The sequence below is a fragment of the Bombus terrestris genome, chromosome 6 (genome assembly GCF_910591885.1).
Source record: "Bombus terrestris chromosome 6, iyBomTerr1.2, whole genome shotgun sequence".
NCBI lineage: Eukaryota > Metazoa > Arthropoda > Insecta > Hymenoptera > Apidae > Bombus > Bombus terrestris.
Window position 1 is genome coordinate 1,396,815 of NC_063274.1, and position 22,421 is coordinate 1,419,235.

The 22,421-nt window shown below is 34.2% G+C and overlaps 4 protein-coding genes across 8 annotated transcripts in view; 3 read left to right on the plus strand and 1 right to left on the minus strand.

Moving 5' to 3' along the window:
* Position 1: 1 nt before the first annotated feature.
* Positions 2-4,979, plus strand: LOC100645305 (helicase POLQ-like). Its single transcript, XM_012319399.3, has 16 exons — positions 2-878; positions 974-1,259; positions 1,365-1,543; positions 1,640-1,816; positions 1,912-2,011; positions 2,090-2,286; positions 2,379-2,524; positions 2,600-2,834; positions 2,906-3,046; positions 3,154-3,571; positions 3,662-3,819; positions 3,898-3,993; positions 4,059-4,232; positions 4,312-4,425; positions 4,502-4,636; positions 4,712-4,979. The coding sequence occupies exons 1-16, from the start codon at positions 537-539 to the stop codon at positions 4,799-4,801; spliced, it is 2,988 nt and encodes a 995-aa protein (XP_012174789.2). The 5' UTR covers positions 2-536; the 3' UTR covers positions 4,802-4,979.
* Positions 4,980-5,216: 237 nt separating this feature from the next.
* On the minus strand, positions 5,217-7,437 carry LOC100645970 (ribosomal RNA-processing protein 8). Of its 2 annotated transcripts, XM_003402861.4 has the most exons (5): positions 7,289-7,437; positions 6,984-7,173; positions 5,934-6,820; positions 5,619-5,855; positions 5,217-5,507 (listed from the first exon to the last, which is right to left on the minus strand). In XM_003402861.4, the coding sequence occupies exons 2-5, from the start codon at positions 7,059-7,061 to the stop codon at positions 5,294-5,296; spliced, it is 1,416 nt and encodes a 471-aa protein (XP_003402909.4). In that variant the 5' UTR covers positions 7,062-7,173; positions 7,289-7,437; the 3' UTR covers positions 5,217-5,293. The 2 variants fall into 2 exon arrangements, with proteins under 2 accessions (XP_003402909.4, XP_048262677.1); XM_048406720.1 differs by having other exon boundaries at positions 6,984-7,434.
* Positions 7,438-7,458: 21 nt separating this feature from the next.
* LOC100650988 lies at positions 7,459-20,602 on the plus strand. 4 transcript variants are annotated; one of them, XR_007224381.1, is made up of 7 exons: positions 7,459-8,228; positions 8,564-8,730; positions 9,457-9,673; positions 10,946-11,334; positions 15,453-17,203; positions 17,874-17,936; positions 18,290-18,356. XR_007224381.1 is itself a non-coding variant. In XM_020868038.2 (7 exons), exons 1-7 carry the CDS (start codon positions 8,060-8,062, stop codon positions 18,569-18,571), a joined length of 1,377 nt encoding a protein of 458 aa, XP_020723697.1. In that variant the 5' UTR covers positions 7,459-8,059; the 3' UTR covers positions 18,572-20,602. The 4 variants fall into 4 exon arrangements, 2 of the variants coding, with proteins under 2 accessions (XP_020723697.1, XP_020723698.1); XM_020868038.2 differs by having other exon boundaries at positions 15,453-15,542; positions 18,290-20,602; XM_020868039.2 differs by lacking the exon at positions 18,290-18,356 and adding an exon at positions 18,020-18,195 and having other exon boundaries at positions 7,461-8,228; positions 15,453-15,542.
* A 195-nt stretch (positions 20,603-20,797) lies between these two features.
* LOC100646449 (beta-1,4-glucuronyltransferase 1) overlaps positions 20,798-22,421 on the plus strand; it is a 36,297-nt gene continuing 34,673 nt past the window's right edge. The window contains exon 1 of the mRNA XM_003402865.4: positions 20,798-21,263. Within this exon, the coding sequence (XP_003402913.2) occupies positions 21,153-21,263 (111 nt within the window). The 5' untranslated portion in view covers positions 20,798-21,152. The remainder of the gene's footprint in view (positions 21,264-22,421) is intronic.

The following is a 22,421-nucleotide window of genomic DNA, read 5'->3' on the forward strand; positions in this document are numbered from 1 at the left end:
CTGTGTTAATTATACCTACCTATATTATCAATAATCATTAATATTCATGTACTGAGTTATTTATTTTCGCTTATATACAATTAACGTTTGTCAAATAAATGAGTAAATTTAACTTATTCTGACACACAGTTGATAATGTCATCACGTTTGTTGAATTAATTACAATTGTAGTTATTTTAGATTTATTTATGTATAATAAATGTAATTTCTTCAAGTAATTATAAACAAAATAATTTAGGTATTATTATATTATATGAAGATGCAAATATTTTTTACTTCATAAATTATAATTGTACCTTTTAGCATCTTTTATCAATCAATGGTGTGCTACTGTTTTATTTGTGTATTTTAGGGCAATAATTTATTTATGCAATTGATGATAAATTTTGTGCGATTGTTAATGTAATTGTTATGCCAAATACAAATTTTTTATTGAACAATGATTATAATAATTTTAGTTATGTAAATATAAATAAGAGTTCAAGCGAAATAAACTGCTTCATAAATCATTAAAAGCCATTGATTCTATTTTTTCGATGGATGATACAATGTTAATAGATATTGAAGATGACGATGAAAGCAAGATGTGTGCTCTTAGTCCTAATATACATGAAAAGACCTTAAATAGTCTTGCACATGAATGGAGTTCCTGTGATATATTTGAAAGAAATGAAAATGATATTAAAATACAATATGTTGTTAATGAAGAAGAAGAAGAAAAAGAAAAAGATTTAGAAACAGAAATTGTCAAACAAAATACTTCAACTTTTTCTCAGAATGAAACAGATACTCATTGGCAGGACAATACATTTTTAAATGCATTTACACAATTGGATTCTTACGATGTAAAAGATAATGTTTTGGAGTGCTTTAAGCAGGTTATTAATAGTTTTAATATCTGTAAAATTATTTGTAGGGCTATTTAATATCAAAATTTTTTAAATTCATATGACTATTATATCCTTTAAAATAGGTAACTCAAAATGTTGAGAATTGTTTGGAAGAAACACTTCCCACAGAAATTATAAGTTCAGTACATGTGACAAATAATGAACAACAAAATATCAAATCATTAAAAAGAAATTCAATTGATTATAGTAATGCAATCCCACATAAAATATGTCATTTAAATGATAAAATGACCAAACAAAGTACAAACATTCATCGTAAAAGTTCAATAAACAATGATACATTTTATGGTCTACCAAATAAAGCAAAGGAACTTTTCTTACGAATAAGGGGTATTAGTACATTATATCGTAAGTATTTCATTTATTAAAAAGATAATGAAGTTCATTGTTAATGACTTGTTTATAAGTTTCATTTTTATTTATACTACATTTGCGTTAATCGCTAATCTTTAGAATGGCAAGACGATTGTTTGAATTTAGATGCAGTAAAGAATAGAAAAAATTTAATTTATGCACTTCCTACTAGCGGGGGTAAAACATTGGTTGCAGAAATACTAATGTTGCAAGAGCTTATATGTAATAAAAGAAATGCAATATTTATATTGCCATTTGTTGCTATAGTACAAGAAAAAGTAAGCGTAATACTTATACAATACAATAAAACGAGTAACTATACAATTTTTATGATAACTAATTATATGAAATACATATTTGTCTATAACTTTTAGGTTCAAGCAATGACACCATTTGCACTTGAATTAGATTTTTTAGTTGAAGAATATGCAGCATCAAGAGGAACTTTTCCCCCAAAAAAGCGTCGTAAAAAAAATAGCATATACATGTGTACTATAGAGAAAGCATTGGGTTTGATAAATAGTTTAATAGAAGAAAATCGTTTTAATGAAGTAGGTAAAAACATTGAGAAATTTGGCAATACGAATTTTGCTATACTATACTATACTACACTACTGTATAATATGATTATTTTAAAATATTTTAGATTGGTATTATAGTTATTGATGAATTACATCTTCTTGGAGAATCTGGAGGAAGAGGAGCTACATTGGAAGTTCTTTTAACAAAAGTATTGTATATTAGTAGTAGGTATAATATTAACTTTGTTGATATTTAGTTTATATATAAATCGTTATATATATTATATATTATACTTATTTTAGGTAATGTTCATATTGTTGGAATGAGTGCAACAATAGGTAACTTAGAGGAAATAGCAACATTCTTAAATGCAGATTTATATACTGCAAATTTTCGTCCTGTTGAAATTAAAGAATATGTGAAATGTGAAGAAAATATTTGGTTACTTGATTTAAAAACAAAAGATGTGCTGACAGATATGAAAAAGATCAATTATCGTGTAAGAAATACATATTTGTCGTATGTTGTAATGCTATATTTTTTTGTATATTTATTAAGCAATCAATAATTATTATTCATTTGTTTTAAAAGTATTCAAATGATGCAGCAATGATAGATCCAGATCGAATTGGAGGTTTGGTAATGGATGTAATTCCAAAAAATTCATGTCTCATATTTTGTTCAAGTCGTAAAAATTGTGAAAATGTTGCTCTATTGTTATCTAAACTTTTATTCAAGTTAGAACTTTTTTATATTTTAAATATTTACATATTATTATAGATTTTATTACTTATATACGTAATAATTTGTAGATCATTGGAAGATTACAAAAGAGATGAAAAACAAAAATTATTAAATGCACTTGAAAGTGAAGAAGGTCTTTGTCCTATCTTACACAAAACCATAAAATTGGGTGTAGCCTATCATCACTCTGGCCTTACATCTGAAGAAAGACGGTTATTGGAAGATGCTTTTAGAGCAGAGACTCTTTCTGTAATATGCTGTACATCAACACTAGCAACTGGAGTAAATTTACCAGCAAGAAGGGTATTTTAATCATTATTCGCTTTTGAAACGGTAGCTAATTATATTTCACTCTCATCAAAAAAATTTAATAGGTGATATTAAGAAGTCCATATGTTGGCAATCAGTTTCTAAATTTAAGTAGATACAAACAAATGACAGGAAGAGCTGGTCGTGCTGGTATGGGAGATGTAGGAGAAAGTATACTAATATGCAAAAATAATGAATTAGAAAGGGTAAGAACAACGTATCTCTATGTATCTTTTCATGTACCCCTATTGTATAAATATCTGTCATATAAAAGAAAAATATTATTATGTATTAATATATATTTACCACATAGGTAACAGAACTTTTGAAATCTAAAATGGATGATTCCTTAAGCACAATACATATAGACAGAGATAGAGGTATAAATAATTTAATTTTAAGTGCTATATTATTACATATAGCAACAACTAGATGTGAACTACACAAAATAGCGAAAAAAACATTACTTAATATTCAACAAAAACGTTTAAATGTGAATGTTAAACAAATCGTGGATGATGCACTAACTGAATTTTTAAAAGCTAGTGTAATGAAAATAAAGGAAAAAGAGACAAATTTTGATATATTCAAACCAAATGTAAGCGTTGTTTTTCCATCACAAACTATATCTTCTAATGACACAATTATAGAAACAAAAAGAAAAAGAATATTAAAGCTTACTAATGAAACTGAATTAGAGTTATGTAGTCTCGGACGTGCAGCTATGAAAGGTAGAAATAATGTTAAATTAAATGCTAAGCATTTAATAAGATATTTTTTCGTATAAAATAGTTTTATATGTGTACTTTTTCACGTTGAAGGTTGCATTGATATGCAGTGTGCATATACATTGTACCAAGACTTAAAAAAAGCTCAGGAACATTTAATTCTTATTGATTATTTGCATCTTTTATATCTTGTTACTCCTTATAATTTAATATCTCAGATAAAGCCGACAGGAACAATTTATTATGATGTGGTAACTTTTAATTTATAATTTTTATTAATGTTTATCGTTATTAACGATAACTTTTTAATATTTTTATAAAAATTGTAGGTAACTGGTTTATCAGAAACACAAATGAAAACAGCAAGACTTCTAGGAATTAATGAAGTAAACATAGGTAAAATACGTGATGGATTAATGCCTAAGGTATGTATATAAAACTCAGTTCGTTTGCATTGAATTTATCTTCATATTTTATATGTATGTGACAGAATGTGGAACCGAGAGTGATACATAGATTTTATATAACATTAATACTGTATGATTTGTGGTGTCAACATGCAGTATATGATATAGCAGAAAAATATGAAATAAATCGAGGTATTATACAAAATCTTTTGACTGCTGTATCATCGTTTGCATTTTCTGTAATTCGATTTTGTCAGGTTAGTAAGTGCAGTTGGTAAGCGTTAGCAAGTTAGTATGTATAACATTTCGTAAAACTTCAGTGGATGAATATTCCAGGAATTGGATGAATTTTGGGCATTTAAGGATTTATTGAATGTGTTTAGTAAAAGATTGTCGTATTGTTGCCCTTTAGAGTTAGAGGCATTGATGGATTTGCCTTTAGTCAAAATTGTAAGAATGTTTTTTACTTAAGGGATAAAATAAAAATTTATTTCAATTATACTATGATACCAATTTCGTTTTATAGGGTAGAGCGCGTCAGTTGTACAATGCCGGGTTTAAAACAATGCAGTGCATAGCTAAAGCTCAACCAATGGATTTACAAGAAAAAATTCCATATTTAAGTAAAAAAACTGCCAGGCGAATTATAGAGGCTGCCAAAGTAAATAAGTTACATTTTGGATTATGTTTGTATTAATGACATTATATTATATCTTATTTTCACTATATTTTGCAGTTACGAATAATGGAAAAAATAGAAGATTTAAAAGAAGAAAGAGAAGATATTTTAGATGGTATACATATGAATGCCTTAAAGGGATTTTAAATTGTATAATTTTTAAATATGATATATATATATAAACAAAAATTAAAGATTTATATAGTATATTACAATATAATCTAATTATAAAATTTTGTTAATTACAAATAAAATCGATATATTTGTTCATTGTTCTGAAGTTCCTGCAGACTGTGTGAAATATATTAATATTTTTAAAATAATACATTATTTAAGTTACTTATGAATAATTTATTATTAACTGTATTATCTCCAAGTTTTTAAAAATGTGCCAAACAGATCAATGTATTTTAAGAATAATACATTGTTTAAGCTGGCACATATATTAAATGTCCAAAATGTGACTGATGTCATTTGGAGAATGTCATTTGATATTAAAACATTATGGAACATTTTCTATGTTGATATAAAACTGTTGTGGCTGGACGAAATAGAGTAAATATAACAAAATAATAATTTTATTAAAACACAATTTTTTATGAAATATAAAAAATATAGTGTTTAATCACTACTTATTATCTAACGTTTTTTATACAAACATGGCTTTAAAGTAATAGGAGGTAGATTATTTCTTTTACCTCTAATGTCTTTTTCTTTCTCAAAGTCTAAAAAGTAAAACAAGTTGTGAGATAAATCCTTCCAGATAATTTTGAAACCATAACTATTAATTGCATCTATAAAATCCTTTACTTGTTCAAATCGACTTTCAACTTCAGCTATCTTTAAAATGCCACTGCAAAGCAAATAAATTTTTGTTATAAGAGTTTAATTTATATTAAAGTTTACCAATATATATACTCAAAATACATTCATTTATATTATTTACCTTTATTTTTGTACTTACCCTTTTTTAAGAACCCTATTTGCTTCTATAATATAGTCTTTAAGATTAGTTCCCATAAGTGATAGGCAAAATACAACAACATTTACACTACTTGTTAATAGGTTTGTATGTGTTATGTCACAAGCAGTTACATTTTTATTTAAAGAAACAAAATCAAAAGAATGTACTTTATGAGGAACTACAGTAGCAAGCCTTGCTTCTCCACATCCAAAATCAGCAACTATGTATTCCTTTGGCCTATGGCATGATTAATATTTATATAATGTTCAATGTAACAATTATATATTAATTTATAATTGTAATAAATATACTAACATTTTTTTAATTGAAGCTATTACAATATCAAGAGGATTTACAGGCCATTGATCGACTTGTTGTTTATATCCTTCATGATATGCCTTAAATGCATCAGGATCATTTTTAAAATATTTTTTAGACTCTGAACTTTCATTATTATAAAGTGTTTCATTTAGATATCTGAACCTAGAAGCTTTTAATTTAGTCATCATTCTTTGTCTTAAAGATTGTGGTTTCATATCTATTTCCTTCTTTTTTTGTTCTTTTTGTTTATTAGCAAGCAATTTTTCCAAATGCTTGATATCTAAGTTACGGTTTATAATTACTTGTGAATCATTATGTTTTTTTTTTGGCACTGTCGAAAATTTACTCTCTTTTTGTCTTATTTGTTTTTTTAATACTTTACTCAATTTTTTCGTTTTCTCATTAAGCTTTTGCTCCTGTTTTGTTTCAAGTCCTGTAGATTTTGATTTTTTTAATACTTTACTCAATTTTTTCGTTTTCTCATTAAGCTTTTGCTCCTGTTTTGTTTCAAGTCCTGTAGATTTTGATTTTACTTTTTTTGCAAGCTCTTTATCATTACTAAGTTTATTCTTAGATTGATCAGAAATTTTATTCTTTTTATTTTGTTTTTGCTGTTTTAGTTTTTTGTCGTCAATTTGCTTATTCTTTTTATTTTGAACTTGTCTACTTATTTTACCTTTGTCCTTGTTTTTTACATTTACGACTTTTACAGTGTCAGAATTCAAAATATTAATGAAAGCACGTTTTTCTCCATTCTTGTGTATTTGTTTGACCGTTTTAGTTAATTTATTTTTCGTAGATTTGTTTTTGAACTTCAAATTGTGATCTTTAATAATAGCGGATTTGTGTTTATTCTTGTCAGCTTCCGTTTGTTTCCTTGTCTAAAATATGTATAGTAAATGTAACTAGATATAATAGGCATAAAGCGGATGTTTTATGATTTGATGTGATTGCAAATGTTTTCTACTTTATATCGTGTATAAAAGTATAAATATATATAAATGTTCTCTAAATATATATATTGTATAACCTATTCTAACTCACCTGACGGTTATTCTTTGCGCTAACATTTTTACCAGTATTTTTTGCATTAGTGGCATTTTTCTTTAACTTTTTAGCCATATTAGTTTTTTATTATACTTTTTTTTGTACACAATTATAAATATTAATAAAAAAGTACTTCTACTCTTCACCTTCTATAGTATACGTACGTTGTAACAGTCGTTATTAATTTCTTAAACAAATGAATAAATTATATCAGTTCTGTGGAAGGAATTTTTTACCCGGGTTCATTCCCCCCCACATATTATTGCTACAAGAATGGAGAGTTCAAAAGAAGATTAACATACTTAATACAATTTCCCTCTCTTTAAACCTGCTTTTTTAAAGCAAACAATTACGTATAGTTAAGTATAGTATAGTATAGTGAAGAAAGTTACGTATAGTTAGTTGTTTAGCTGCGTACGTTTAGCATCATATCTATCATCAAACAGACGAAGTAAGTTCCGAAGCTATGGTTTATATCATAAAAATGTTTAATTCTTTCACAATAGATGGCGTTTATTATAGTAATTGGTAGGTGCTGCCATGTAGAACAAGTAAACGATACTCAATGTATATCTGTCTTATTGTTTTATGTTAATAATAAATAATATTAACTTACTTTTGGACATTATTTCTTTCGAATGTAACGTTTATTTTTTTATTATTTATATTAATTATTTATATATCCTTACTATGTATATTTAGCTATAAAATATATTCAATCATATGCCCCTTATACTTAAAAATATCTGTTTAGATATTAAAATTGAAATCAATGTCAATGTGTGACACGTAGATTGGTCGATTTGATCGTTGGATAGTAATATTGATAAAACTCACTGTTTTAGGGATCTTTCGTTTCACATTTCATATTTACTTAAATATCTTCATACTTTTGGACCATATGATCCTTTTGTCATAAAATACTCGTAAGAGACTGTTTGAATTGAGCTACGTAACCAATTTACATTTGCTCGCTTGATTTGTACTGCGATGTAGTGTATAATTATCTGCAATAGCTTTCTACGTGGCTTTCAGCGGGTTTGTCAAGTAAATAAATCGAAACTGTTCTTAAAATGTCAGAGTATTCTACGGATTCGCTAGAGGATGCTAAAGAAATCTCGTCAAGGAATTCTTTACACGGAAAGTGTAAAAGTGGATCTAACCTAAAGCCAACTAAAATCTGTAATGTTGATTTACCCACTGATCTGTCATTAACTCAGAAACGAGGGAAGGGTAAAACATGTATAGTATTTCAGTGTTTACATTTGTCTACTATCAGTAAAATTATAATTTCTAACGTTCTTAATATCATTTAATCACTACAATACTGATTATAAATAGCTTAAGAGCTACTTAATCATTATGATATAATATCATTAAGCGATATTGAAACGCTAGTATTAATTTTTGTTGTTTCAAATAGATTATGTTCCAATTATTGTTTAAGTTCTTAGGTAATACATAATTATTCTCTGATATTTAATACCTTTGCTAAGAAACAGTCATGAAAAGGTGAGATCGATTCACACGAGGGTATTGTCTTTCGTCTCGTTTCTTTTTTACCGGAAACGTTTCAGATATTGGATCTAATGAAACTACGCCGAATACCCACAAAGACACCGGGACAGCCAGCGGCAGGAATGCAATAATTGCGAACAGAGGACTCGTAGACGCGTCCAAGCGACAATGCCCGGCGTCTTCGAGGAACGGAAAGCGAGACGTCGCGGATCGGCTTAAGAGAAACGTAAGATCACGAGCGTAGCGTGATGAGGCACCGTTTCGATTTCGAGGTTACAACACATTTCAGATGAGACATTTTGATGATTTTATAATATAAACCAAGGACTTCAATTTTATATTATTTTATTATCTTTTATTTGATTCGTTTCAACTGTTTGATAGGTAAAATCATCTCTTTTGTTGCGAACTTGTACTGTTTAAATTAAGATATTTTTAAAATCTTGGTTTGTTATTAATTTAAAGATCGTAGGATGATTTCCCACTTCACAAATTTTTCTAGCTTACAGATCGTAGGACAACTTTTCATAAACAAGCTAGATTTCAAAGTTTCTATTGGTGAAATATATAAACATTATTATTTATCTGTTTATGACACAAATAGTTCCATTCTATTCAGACTTTCTACACTCCCTCGCCATTAAGAAATTTTAACAACAGATTTGTATTTAAATAAGAATGTCCTGTAATGTATTACATGTGTAATACATTATACCGATCGGGTCCAGACAACGGCTACCTAGTTAAAGACGAAAACTGGGTAGCGGTTATCCGAAGAAAAGAAAGATCATTAGCCTCGGTAGCGGAACGTAAGAGTATGATCGAGCTTTGAAAGCACGGTTGCAGCGACGCGACCACAGCTGACATCGTCTAACCGTGGGATACTCGAGCCAAAATGAGTTCAAATCGGAGTTCGGTCGCTAAATCAAACTTGTTTATTCCTATTTTTTAGAACACGGACAGTTCAAGACGAGAAGACGGCGTCAACAAGGGAGTCAGTGCAAGGTGTACCAAGCGTTTCTCCAAAACGTTTACAACGAAACGAAGTTGTCCGAAGGATATACCGATGGCTATGAAGACGGACAAAAAACTCGGAAACGTGCTCGCCCCGAAGATTCAGCAGGCGAGGAAACCATGCTCCTATTTGGAGCTTTATCGTCGGAGATTCAGTTAGTCCGAAACGAAATGATGTTACTCTTCCTCTTGCTTCGTGACCGACACAAGGGGCGGGAAGAATACGTTTACGCGAGGCCGCTCGAAACGCCACCGGAACGATGCAATTTTCCTCAGAGAACGTTTACTTTGGTCGTGATTAGATGTCTTTTCGACGCCGGTGATATATATCTACGCGGAGGATTAGAACGTACGATGGTCATCTCAGGACCGTCCTTTCTTGTTTGTTTGCCCATGGTCCAGCCATGGTCCTGCTTTATTGTTATTTGGACGCGTTGAATTTTTCTTGTAATTCAAAGCGCGGTGTGTCCACTAGTTCCGGTTCTCCACGGGAAGAAGCGTTGTTTTTGAGAGAGTGGCTATTTTTAAAAGGTTACGTGTGACAAAGTATATACAACGCCCTGGAGATTACGCGAGAATTGCTGTAGTTTAATACCGAAGGGATTTGACTCGAAAGCTTTGAGATAGGTGGAAGCACGAAGAATTTGTCAGGTTGATATTAACGATCTCCAAATATTTGCTTTAAGTTTTGTTGTAAATGTAGACTGATCTTTATTAATGTAAAGATCATTAACCCTCGTCTAGCATAGGATAGATTACCGTTGCCACGAGAGTTGGATATTTTATTTTGTAGCGATTATGCAAAGAACTGGCTCAACCTACTAGCATATTCCCTTACCCAATCCCTATATAACTATTTGTTATTATATAAATTAATTTAGAAAATTGAGTCGTTTATATAATTTGATAGAATAAAAGTAGGTAAGTATAACTCAAAAAGTGTTAGATGAAATGGGTAAATCTTTGATAAAACTTGCCACGAAAATAATATTAATTAAAGTATAATGTATAGTTTTCTTCGTAAGTTTCTAAATATTGCTTCTTGTAATGTGAAAATATTGAAAAAATTAAGACATCGTTTGCTTCCAAAAGTTCGTCATCTATGTTCTTTTTACTTTTAATTATTTCACATTAAAATATTTCTTTTTAGCCATAATATGGTATTAAAGCGAAAAAAGTTAACAAAAACGTATTTATCACGTCTTTTTGTTGCGATCTTTGTGTGCAACAGTCTAATAAGAAAGGCGAAGTATTTGTAAGAGCCAAAACTGCCCTATCCTTAGGTGTCCGAGGATTAAATATCAAAAGATTTGGAAATGTCTTTGCTGCAAGTCGTATCCAAAATAGCGATCGTTACTTTAATTTCAAACCGGTAGGTTGAAGAACGTCTGGACCAAGATGTATCTTTCGTTTCTCGTTGTTCGCAGATGGACCACAATACAAGGTTCGATCCCCAGAGGGTTCCACCTTGTCGGTTTGCGGCGACAGCGAACGAGAGGAGCTCAGTGACGACGATACACGTTCGTTGGCAACCCCGAGGGACGATCAAAGCGAGTTGAGTTTTTATCGGCGTATAATCGAGGGATCTACCGATCCTACGGCCCTTGCCAACCGATCCACTAAAACTGTGCGTGGATCAGCGTTCCAAGACACGAACACTATCTTCTGTAGCTCGAAAATGGCTAAACACAACACGTCTGACGATAAATCGAAGAGTCTCGGCTACAGGCCGTATACCATCGAGGAGTACAAGACTCTGTCGATACCGAAGCTCGATCGATCTCTTGGGCCCGATAAAGTTGAGATGCAAGCGAAGGTAGGTGTGTTTCGTTTGTTCCCTTCTAGTACATCCTTTGACCGTACTTAATTGAGCTGGGATTTATTCATTGCGACATCGAGATCGGAGAATGGAGGAGTTTGATATTGGAAACAGATTGGCTGAAAATGTTAGGATTTCTGCTAACAACCTTACGTAACTCAAGGTCGTACGAGTTGTGATTTTTATTACGTATTTCTTAAACGTATTCCTTTTGACGACTTCTTAAACCCATGTTTGATCTTTTATGATTTACGAGGAACTTGGATTTTTATTCAGTATAGTATTTATGCTAATATCACATAATTATAAATATTAAAACACAACTTATCGGTAGACCCTATGCAATACTGTAGTTACATGGTGTATTATATGTATTTACTAAAGTGGGAAAAATATACATATGTGTATACTAGAATAGATACAAGATATGATATATGATAGTTTCTGCCTATTTTATTGGTAAGTAGCAATATATGATACAACAATCAAGTAATAAATTTAACTGCTTGTTTTACAATTAGATCCTATTAGGAGTTCAGTCGTATGAACTCAACGTTTTTACTTTAAAAATTACTGCAAGGTATTTTCATTGTACTTCAGTGAGTGGTACGAAAACTTTCAGAATAATTAGATGCACAATAGAAATGAAAATTATTTCGCTACAATTATCCACCCTAATTAAATTAATTTAAAAGTTTCCCTTTGTATCTTGATATTCGAGAATAACGCTTCTAGTAAAGAATCCACTGTTACTAGGAATTCAATTCTTATATATCTCCATTAGAAGGAATCTTTTTCGATATGCATTTTCGTATTCATAAAACATGAATCGTATTTTTGACGATTCGTGGATGAGCACGGCTATTCGGGTTAAAGTCGAGTTAGCAAAAGTTCGAACAGAGACATCTAGCAATCTCGTTTCCTTGTCCCACCGGAAGTTAACCTGCCGGAGCCGAGAAAGCGAAGTAGAAGAAACTTTGCTTCCGTCGACCCATCACAGTTTACAATTTCACGGAAGACCTAAAGCGAGTTAGCTTGTCGCCCGTCTTCGTAACTTCAATCTAATAAACATGCGGCCGTTTCCTTGCAGCTACCTTATCATTTCCTGTCCTCTATTTTCTTCGTGCGAGTCCTATCAAATTCGTACATCGAACGATACGTGGAGAATTTCATGGATTTCCGGCCAGGTACCTTTTAACACAAACTTCCGGTATATAAATCGTCAGTTATGTCATCGATGTACACATCAGCAGTGGGATGAACTTTTATCTTTAAACGTTCCAAGCTGTTTATATTATATGTAGCATGTTACTTGTAAAATATTCGAAACTTCTATCTAAGTTGCGCAATAAGTTCGTTCGCTCTTCGATATTATATTTTCTGCAATATTAGGGAAATATCATCTAAGTTACACGACATACTTCTCTACGATCTAATAAAAAATAAAGTAATAATTCCTAAAAATTTTAATTATTTAACGATTCGTTAGGTTTACCTTGCTTTCTATAGAAACAAGATCGTAAATGAAAGCAACGATTTTTGACACTCTTTTGAAGTAATGAAAACTAAGTTATTACACCATCTAATAAGATGGTGCTGCGCCGTAAGGCGGCGGATGCTTTGGAAAAATCGGCAGTAATGCTGTTCCTCTGAGATGGCATTTTGGTCGAGCGTGCCGGTGCAGCTTCGACAGTCGCGCGACGCCAGCCACACGACGAGGAAATAGTTGTCGCCGTCGTACTCGGAGACACAGTAAATTCCAGAAGCCTTTGAGCTAAATACTCGAGAGGTAGAAGGTCGGTTTGTAAATTTTTCAGAGTTCCTAGCACCGCGAGTTGGAACTCGACTGAAGAATGAGGGAAAGGGGAAGGTGGATAGCTATGGTTACCCGTGGATTCACGCGCATTCTCTTGCAGACACGTATTCGCATTCTTGTTCGCTTTTAAGGAGAAGGAATTCCATTGGTCCAACCACGAGTCGTTATTACCGCAACGATTTTAGCGGATTGGAAATTAAAATTTCATCCATTGGTTCAGCGACGACTTTTCATCAACTTTTATTTACCTGGGTACTCTTCTGTTTCTTTGATCAAAACTGCATATGAATTTTAAACGTTTTCTTTCATTCTTCTGGAAGCAGGCTTCAGTTACGATTATTTACGGTTTGAGAAAAACGCTTGGGTGACCACCGAGAATTTTATTTAAGGAATTTTAGTCTTTTTTCTTTAAAAGGAACGACGGAATGAAGATTTCTTGAAACATCCGAATAGATTTATTCGTGAAATGCGGAGATATTTAAATTTCTATTATGGAATACAGAAATTGTGTTACATCAAATTTATCTTGTTATATTTTCCTCTTTGTGCACGAAGATGTAAATTGTTGTCAGCATATTGTTAGAATAGAAACAAAAGTTTCGAAGACTGTATTGTTTGCAACAATAAACGATATTTCACTAACCTACTGCAACACAAAGTTATATCAAATCGACGGAACTGTAATACGGGCGAAGCGTTACAGCGGAGCAGTTCTATTTAAACTGGAGTATAGTTTTAGAAGATGTATCTTGGAATATTTAGTAGCTAGAGGATAATTTTAGTCTTCAGTTGCGAGCAAAATCAAACTTATGAATTCGGGCAAGCACACCGTTGAATAATACTTTGCGAGAGAACTGTTGGAGAGAAGCTGTCAGTATTCATTTAGGAGATTGATCATTCACCGATGCGTAGACGTGAACTGAATTTTTGATATGTGCAAAATTTACATTTATATTTCTTTATTTATCGCTTTGTAATTTCTTAAACACAGCGAATCGAGTCGCGATACCAAGCATAATTGCGTTAAACATTTCGAGCTAACTGGAAGATTCATGTTAAACCAGTGTACACGAAGGAAGTAAGGTTCCTCGAGGGAAGGAAGTGCACGTACGTGGACGACACAAAAAGAAGTTTCAGGCCGCAAGTTGCTCCCAGTGAAAAATACCGACTTTATTCGAGTATCTTTCTTACAGCCGCACATTTGTCGTACATACTTTCGCTATTATCCAGGATTACCGAGTAACTTGGTACCGGTATAGATAAGTACACCGATATACGGGAATAAATTTGTTCTTGGTGGACGCACCGTCGGGAACAGTTTAAATGAAACACCGCGCCGGAGGAGGTCAGCGGACTGGAACAAGGGGACAGCGGAGGCACACCATAATTCCCATAATTACACAGACACCCAAAAGGTTGTATTAATATTGCCTGCGGTTTAACTTTCCATGATATTAACTGCACCGACATGCATTAACGTTGTGGTTTCGCGAGAGGCACAACGTGTGAACAAGAGAAACAAAAGAATAGTGGGATATACTACAAAGGAAAACAGAGTAGCGCGACAAAACAGGAGGCTCGAAACGACGATCGAGGAAAAGAGGATGAAATAGGCAAGGTCGTTCATTGAAACGTCGTTTGTTGGCTTATTTAACTTTTAAGGATAAGTTCACGCAACGCGATCGAGTCTGACTCTTCTGCCAGATACAATTTCCTCTTTTCCTCTTCGGGTTCTTTTGTTCTTCCCTTCTATCCGGTCCGGTTACCACCTGCCTCCCACCCATCCTCCCTATCCTTTCCTTTCGCATCGTCCTCCTCTTTCGACGAGCATTTGCATAATCTACTTTACTCGCTGGATTCGGCCGGGGAAGAGTCGGCACTCGACGATTTTCGGTGTAGCTCGATCGATCGATCTTACTGCACTTTTAACGGGCAAACCCGCGCCGGATGTTCGGTGGTTGCGAATGTATGTGTGTGTGCGTGCGCGGGAAGCAAGAATAAGAAGGAAGGAATAAGGGGAAAAGAGAGAAAGAGAGAGGATGAGAGAAATAAGAGATACCATATACGCATATAGACGGTAGAGAAGTATGTCGTTGTCAGACGCTTCTCGGATATAGAGGTTGTACGTGTACGTGATCGCGCTACCGGGAACTTGTCGAGAGGTGACGGAGATCGCAACGTGGGGTTTTCGTAAAAGGTAAATAAAACCCTTGGCGTCCATCCGAACCTCCCGGTTTGTTTAGTTTTTTGAAAGTTTCATCGAAACGATGGCAGCTTCAGGGATTGTTTGTTGTTGCAGAGAGAGTGGCTGATGCGGCGAAGGTCATACGGGAACTCAGTTAGCGCGCGAAATCGCCAACGGATACTGCTACGAGCGCACAGGATCAAGGTACGGGTCATGCGCACAATTTTGATGTATAACGTCGGTCGAGATCTGCCAGCTACGTTCAAAGGCAAAGTAGTACGATTGATTCTTTGCTTGTTCAGTTTTGAGTATTATTTTTTGCAACATTGTTTAGAATACAAGATCATAATCTTGCGTTATTCGTTGTGATTAGTAGCGAACTTGTACAAGAAACATAGACAAGTTTGTTTTAGTGTTTACGTTTGTATTATTTACTAAATTTCTATTAAAGATAACAAGCTAGCCTCTGTCAGGACGGAAATAAAAATTCTGTGAAAAAATGAAAACAAACTACGTAAGAGCGTTATTCCTTTGCTTTTTTGTTTTGACGATGTTTTACACTTTACTCGAAATTAATTTGCAATAAACATTAAAACGCGCAACATTTTTGCACTCGAGGATGCTCGTAAATAATTGTACACATTTAATTACTTTTATCGTCGACCAGTTTTTTGTTATTTTATACAAAAACGTTACCGGAATGCAGAAGGTTGAAGCAAAAGTTTGGAAATATTCGATACATACGCGTGTGATAATTTCAATTTGTAACAATTTTTGCAAAACGTAATATCAACGTTTTTCGGTTCGAACGCGGAAAATTATCACTATTTTGACCCTAAATTCATAAAAATTTGAAAACCAAATCGAGTTGTAGCCGCGCGAATTAAAATCAACTATCCGTGTTCGAAACTATAATAACGTAGAAAAAGGACAACCGAGGTATGACAGGATGACGAATTAACATCGTTCGCCGTTTGCTCGCGTTACGCTCGATACTTAATTGCCAATTAGAGAACGCAAAGAGGCATCGTGACGAAAACTGATTCGTTTTACTTGTTCAGCGTGCGAAAGTCAAGCCTCGTAATGGTCCTCCGGAAGATTTATAAGCGAAATTAATTACGTACGTATCACTTTCGCGTTAACAATGGCGAGCGCCTCTTCGTTTTTTCCCCCTCTACTCGTCGTTCGTTTCATCTTCCCTCGGTTACGCGTTTTGTTCCAACGTTTGTTACAGGATCGTTAACGTCATACAACTCTCGTCATTGGGCTTTTAGATTTATTTTCGCGGAGGACTGGAGAGTGCACCTCTGGAATACTACACCGATGTAATAATTGTTACACAATGAATCGTGACTCTTTAATTTATCGCTTCTCATTGGTCTTATAATATGAAATTTACTTGATTTCGTCATCGTAATTACATCGGAGATATACGTGTTCCATACGCATCCATCGTCGGAGTACGTTACGTTCCTTTTCATCGTGAAGGAAATTAAGTTTCCTTAATGATAATTCAGTCGAGTTTAGGAAATCAAGAGAAATACAGGTAGGATAGGTGCAAACGTGTTTGGTAGTTTGTTTTAATTACACGCTCCTTATCAAGCAGTCGTTCATCGGTGATACGGTATGCAAAATTAGTCCTTAGCCGTTAGGTGGAGTTAGATCTAATCATAAGACGCCGATGTTGAAGAGGAAGGACGAAAAGGGCGGGAAAAGGACGAAGGAAGGGTTGCCGTGTGGATGCTGGCGGGCAAAGTAGAGACCGGTATCCGAAGCTAAATCCAATTATATGCACAAAGCGAGGGTTGCACGCCGCAACTACCACAAGGACAGGGCAGGAATTGAGGATACGAGGGCGAGAGAAGGTACAGAAATTCTCTACACGTGGATAAACCTACGTTACATCTCTCTGAAAAGGCGACCGGGTCCCGTGACTCGCCTACCGTTACCGGAATTAGATTTTGCTTACTTTCGTCGTTGTGAGAGTGGTCCCTGCTTGTATCCTCATCTGTCCTGCCCGTCTCTCTCTATTGATAATCGCGGTCTGAATTTCAACGAGTTACGCTCTTTATGCATGTTTGCTCGGAACTTTCTATGTTCTCCCGTTGCGTCGACGTACCGGTCACTGCAAAACAATTTACAAAGGAATTTTGGAACGGTTCGCGACGGTTCTCAATACCGATCCCGCCGACAGGGAACTATTCCAAAATAATTTCGCGCTAAACTTCCATGTGCGACGTGAAATTTTTAAGGAAACGATCGATTTTATTGACATCGGAATAGTTTCGGGAACTAACGTTATCATTAGTGGAAGTTCGTTGCCTTTTAGGACTCCAGGAAGTTACTTTAGTTAAAGTTGAAAATTACTTACTTTTGTGTTATATTGTATTGTATAGATAAATTTTTGATTTTTCACCTTTTGCCAGAGTGCAGAGGATATTTGAAAGTTTTTGATCTTTCTGCTTTATTTTGGTACAGCATGTGAAAAGACTTTTGAACTCGTTTTAACTACTGACTTTTCCTTTATGTCCACAGACGAAGGATACTATCGCTGAAAAATGTTTCCTGCCTTTGAAGGATCAGCAGATCGATGCAAAGGTAAATCAAGAGTCCTTACTCTCTTGTGAACGCTCAACAATGATTCTTTTTCTGATATCTCTTTGTACGATTGTCCAAAAAAGGGGATTCTTCCTGAGATGCTTTCAACTATCTTAGCATTTTTATTGGTTTGATGGTAGATCGATAGTGGTCGTTGCATTTCAATGCAGGACTATGCCGTGCATTTAAAAGGAAAATAAAAATCCCATCGGTTTTATTTTTATATTTTTAAATAAATATTTATCTCTTACTTCCTTGATATTGAAATATATTTCGTTTTTCCAAATCTTACCTAAATAATTGCTTTATTACACGAAGTAATATTATCGATACAATAATTTCTATTATAATAGATACAGGATGATTCGATGTCTTTGGCGATATTCGAGGATCAAGAAATTGCACAAAAAAATAGTAATATAGATGGTGACAGGTATTCAAAGAAGAACCGCGACGTTTGCAAGAGATCGTCATCAAGGAGGTCGTCTAGGAAATTCGAACGAACGTCGAGTTTCTGTTCGTCGTTAAATTCGTACGACATCATTGAAGATTCATATTTGGAATCCCTAAGGCAACGTCATCTTTACGAGAAGGAGATGGTAGACCGTATTATAAACCAAACACTGTGCTCCTAACTATAGGGAACACAACATCGTGAATAATTTAGTTCCTGTTCCGAGAAATTGCGAATACGAGATGTGTGGAAATTGAAAAATTTCACATAAGCATATCTTTTTTTTAACTCATTTAATAGGATGAATCCCAGACCAAGGCAAGCAATTTAACAAGGCTGAGATAATTGGAATGGTAGATAGAAAAGAATTGGAAAGTAGATACTAATAAATGATAAAAGAGATACTCTTTTTTATAAAACAGCACAGTTGGACTTTAATATAACATTTTTCTTTTTTAATAGAAGTTTCCTTCATATTCGATAATTAAAACTACGTTACTTTTGTTTTCGTTTACGGGAACTATGTTATTATTATAAGTTTTCTTTACGATAACAACGAAATATCGATTATTTCAATGAAGGATACATTTACATTTTCACTGAAAAACGAGTTTCGCTAAACATTTAAAGCGGTTGTGAAAGCATTTACATAAATCAACTTCCACTGACGGGTACATTCGTTAGCTGCCATCTTTTTCTTCGGCTGCTTCCGAATTTCTCTAATTTCTTTTTCTTGCGCAAGGATCTCCGGTTCCAATCGTCTTCTCTTATCAGGGACAAGACGTTTTTAAATAAATTACACTTCAATGCCGTACACCCTAGAGATTAGTCCATCGATGAAATATTTAAACTTAATTCCATCTAGATGACTTATTCATTAAATGTTATCTCAGGGTTCATGGTTGATGGAGTATAGGTACTAGTTGCCATGACGGCGCTTATACAGCCGGTCACGCATAACTATGTATACTTTTCTATTCATACCGGCAACTAGACTGTATGATACACCGGGGAATGCGGGATCCCGCAAGCTGTCTCGGCAAATTCAGAAATTATTCAACACTTTTTGACGTCTCGAGTACCTGGCGGTCTGGTTTGCCAGAAATGTTAACCCGTGTTAGGGCTTCACTAGGCGGACTCACGGACCACTTTTATCCGCGATCATCCACCGGATTATCCGCAGGAAAAGAATTTAGTGGTTCCCGAGATCAAGAATTCCGATCTGTCTCCTTCTTCTGCGAGTTCGTTTCCTCGTGTATCGCGAGCGGTTTCATGAATAGGTAATTGGGTTTGCACAAAATTGTCATTGCAAAAACAACTTTAATTCAGGCGTGCCGAACGTTTTAACTCTTTTTATTCCACTTTCTTAATAATTTAAGACCGGATGTTCATTAATTATTAGGAAACTGTCAAGAAATTGGCGAAAATTTTTGATAAAACTGAACATGCAACGGGTAACAACTGTCTGAAAAGTTGGATTCTGACGCAGCTATTTAATTTCCGCGTGGCGGACTGTTATTATCAAGTTCGAGTTTTAACGTGTTATCTTAGGGATAGGAGAAAGGTAATCATGCAAATACGATAACACCTGTCCATGGTTTTCTAAGGCTTTAAACGTTGGACAGAAGTTAAATTGAATACGGACTCGACATTTATTCAAAGGATACCGGCGTAGAGAGATCCCCTTGGAAATGTCTGTACTGAAATTCGAGCGTGAAAGTATTGAGGCGGTGAAATTGAATTTTAACTAGACTAATTGAATTGAAATCGAATGGATCGTTTAATTTAATGCTTAAGCACAAAAAAAAAGATAATAGTAAATGCATCTAAAATTAATTCTTTATTCTATATAGTACATTTCTTCTATAGTACATTTTTAAATACTATAAATATCTTTTTTGTTAATCTCTACTGTCTATATAAATGTTTAATAATATCTAAATATAAAATTTTATTTAAATTTCTAACCTAATATACAAATATCTAATATGTAACAATATAAATCTCTCGGTATAGTAAAACGATGAATTTCAAGATTCGTAAATTCGCAGAATCCACGATTTATCCAATAATTAAAAAATGTTTAATTACATCTAGAAAATTCACTCGCATCGATAAATAGAAATTTATAACATATATTCGGACGTTAGTTACTTTTCGTATGATCATCGCGATCGATAAGTTTTCAATTTTCATTTTTAAATCTTCCCATTTTAACTCCCTAACCTCATTATAATTACCAACCCTCTTTGGAATGACAATATTCTAATTTCCACGTTTCAGAGTATATCTGATAAACAATTCATGTTATAGTAGAAATTCTAATTGAAAAATAAAAATTGTCCACTGGTCTCCGTAGTAAACAGAGATATTCGTCGAGGGTGCGTGAATCGGTAGTGGAATTCTCGACACGCGACGGTTCGCGAGGGGATCTTAACTAGTAGTCGTGGCACCGCGCCGCGAGCTGTCTGAAAAGAAGCCGGTGCGCGTGAATTAGCGATGCATCCCGGATAGATTTATCGCGACCAGATTAAGATTGACCCTAGGAGAGAGCGTCGAAACAATCGATTTTCCCTGCTTGCGCCCGCGCGGCCGTCGACTCGCGGCCAGCACCTCTAGTGGTAGTTAACAACACTACGTGAACTATCTACGTGGACAAGGAAAAGTCGGTGGCGCGTGGGCGTGGTCGTGGTAGTGACGTGAATAGTGCTCACGTGCGTGCGTGCGTGCGTGTAACGGCGTTTGTGCGCGCCTGATGCTGAATGCACGGGGCGCAAGGCCAACGACAGGGGTTGGCACGGACTGATTTCGCCATCAGACTGCCGCCAAGCGGGGAGGTCTGTCTCGCGTGCCAACACACATCAATGGTTCAGGTGAGTGACGTGAGTGATTCCTTACTTTTCAAACGATTCACGGCGAAGTTAATCGCTGATGTTTGTAAGACGCGATGTTTCGAGACTCTTCGCGCGGTATTAGCTTACGAGGGAACGTTGTTGTCATATGTTGCTTCGCGAATAAACGACCATCGCGTCCGAGATGTCGCCACTGCGGCAGCCGCGAGATGGAAGGTATAACTGCGTCACGTGGCTTTAAGCCACTGACTTCGTATCATTGCACTTTTGTGGGTAACTTTGAGGGTGTTCGCCGGGGTTTCCTTTTAAAACATTTTGTGTAAATGTAGATCACTTCGTTGTTATGCTTAGGCTGGAATTTAAGGGTACTGTAAGGGTGTGGTAATTTTTGTATGTATTGGCATTTTTAAGAATGGTATACGATTTTTGATATTCGCGTTTCTGGATCGTTTTCCTAATGTCCTGATAAGTGTCATGATTTTTACATGAGGAAGCTGCATTAGATTTTTTAACACAGGACTTTTATTATTTTTTACAATATGTATCTAAATATACACAACTAATTGAAATTAAAACAAATAACATTGACAAATAACAAAACATTTGTATATTTTTAGTAATTGGAAAAACAAAAAATCGTTACCAGTTATAATATTTTGATCAGTTTGATAGTTCTGATATTAACGTTCTTTGTTGAAGAGCACTTTATTTTCAATTAATGATGTTGGGTTTTAGTTCGCAATTTGTAAGTTGTAACTATTGCAGGTACTTCCTGACTACTGACATAGACTTCTTCAATCGATTTGATAACGCTAGTCTTTGATCTTGTTACAGTATTCGTTTCATGTTTTTTCTTGTATCGCGTGATCGTCTAGCACACTGGTGTGAGAATTCGTGATGGAGTTTGTCGCAGCGTTCGTTCACGACACTTGCTAATTTTACTTCAAACCAGCTTCGATGCTGTTGAGGTTATTAGATGTATAAAGAGAGAAAACGCGTGGATAAAGTGTAAGGTCCAAAATATATATATTTAATTTAATAGAGAATTGTAATAATAAGTAGGAATACAATTTGAGCTGGTCCAGATCCGCACGCTAGCAGTGTTACCTTATAACTGAAAACACCGAAGACAACGTCGCCTGTCTACTGTTTATGGTCTGCCTTCATGCTAGTCTTTTG

Bases quoted from the DNA above. Each gene is read 5' to 3' on its own strand.
- LOC100645305 (XM_012319399.3), top strand. From the start codon at position 537: ATGGATGATACAATGTTAATAGATATTGAAGATGACGATGAAAGCAAG. The intron at 2,287-2,378 runs GTAAGAAATACA...TTGTTTTAAAAG, and splicing joins TGAAAAAGATCAATTATCGT to TATTCAAATGATGCAGCAAT. The intron at 2,525-2,599 runs GTTAGAACTTTT...AATAATTTGTAG, and splicing joins TTATCTAAACTTTTATTCAA to ATCATTGGAAGATTACAAAA.
- LOC100645970 (XM_003402861.4), bottom strand. From the start codon at position 7,061: ATGGCTAAAAAGTTAAAGAAAAATGCCACTAATGCAAAAAATACTGGT. The intron at 5,856-5,933 runs GTTAGTATATTT...ATCATGCCATAG, and splicing joins ATAGCTTCAATTAAAAAAAT to GCCAAAGGAATACATAGTTG. The intron at 5,508-5,618 runs GTAAGTACAAAA...TTTGCTTTGCAG, and splicing joins AATAGGGTTCTTAAAAAAGG to TGGCATTTTAAAGATAGCTG.
- LOC100650988 (XM_020868038.2), top strand. From the start codon at position 8,060: ATGTCAGAGTATTCTACGGATTCGCTAGAGGATGCTAAAGAAATCTCG. The intron at 8,229-8,563 runs GTATAGTATTTC...GAAACGTTTCAG, and splicing joins ACGAGGGAAGGGTAAAACAT to ATATTGGATCTAATGAAACT. The intron at 9,674-10,945 runs GTTAGTCCGAAA...CGTTGTTCGCAG, and splicing joins GCTTTATCGTCGGAGATTCA to ATGGACCACAATACAAGGTT.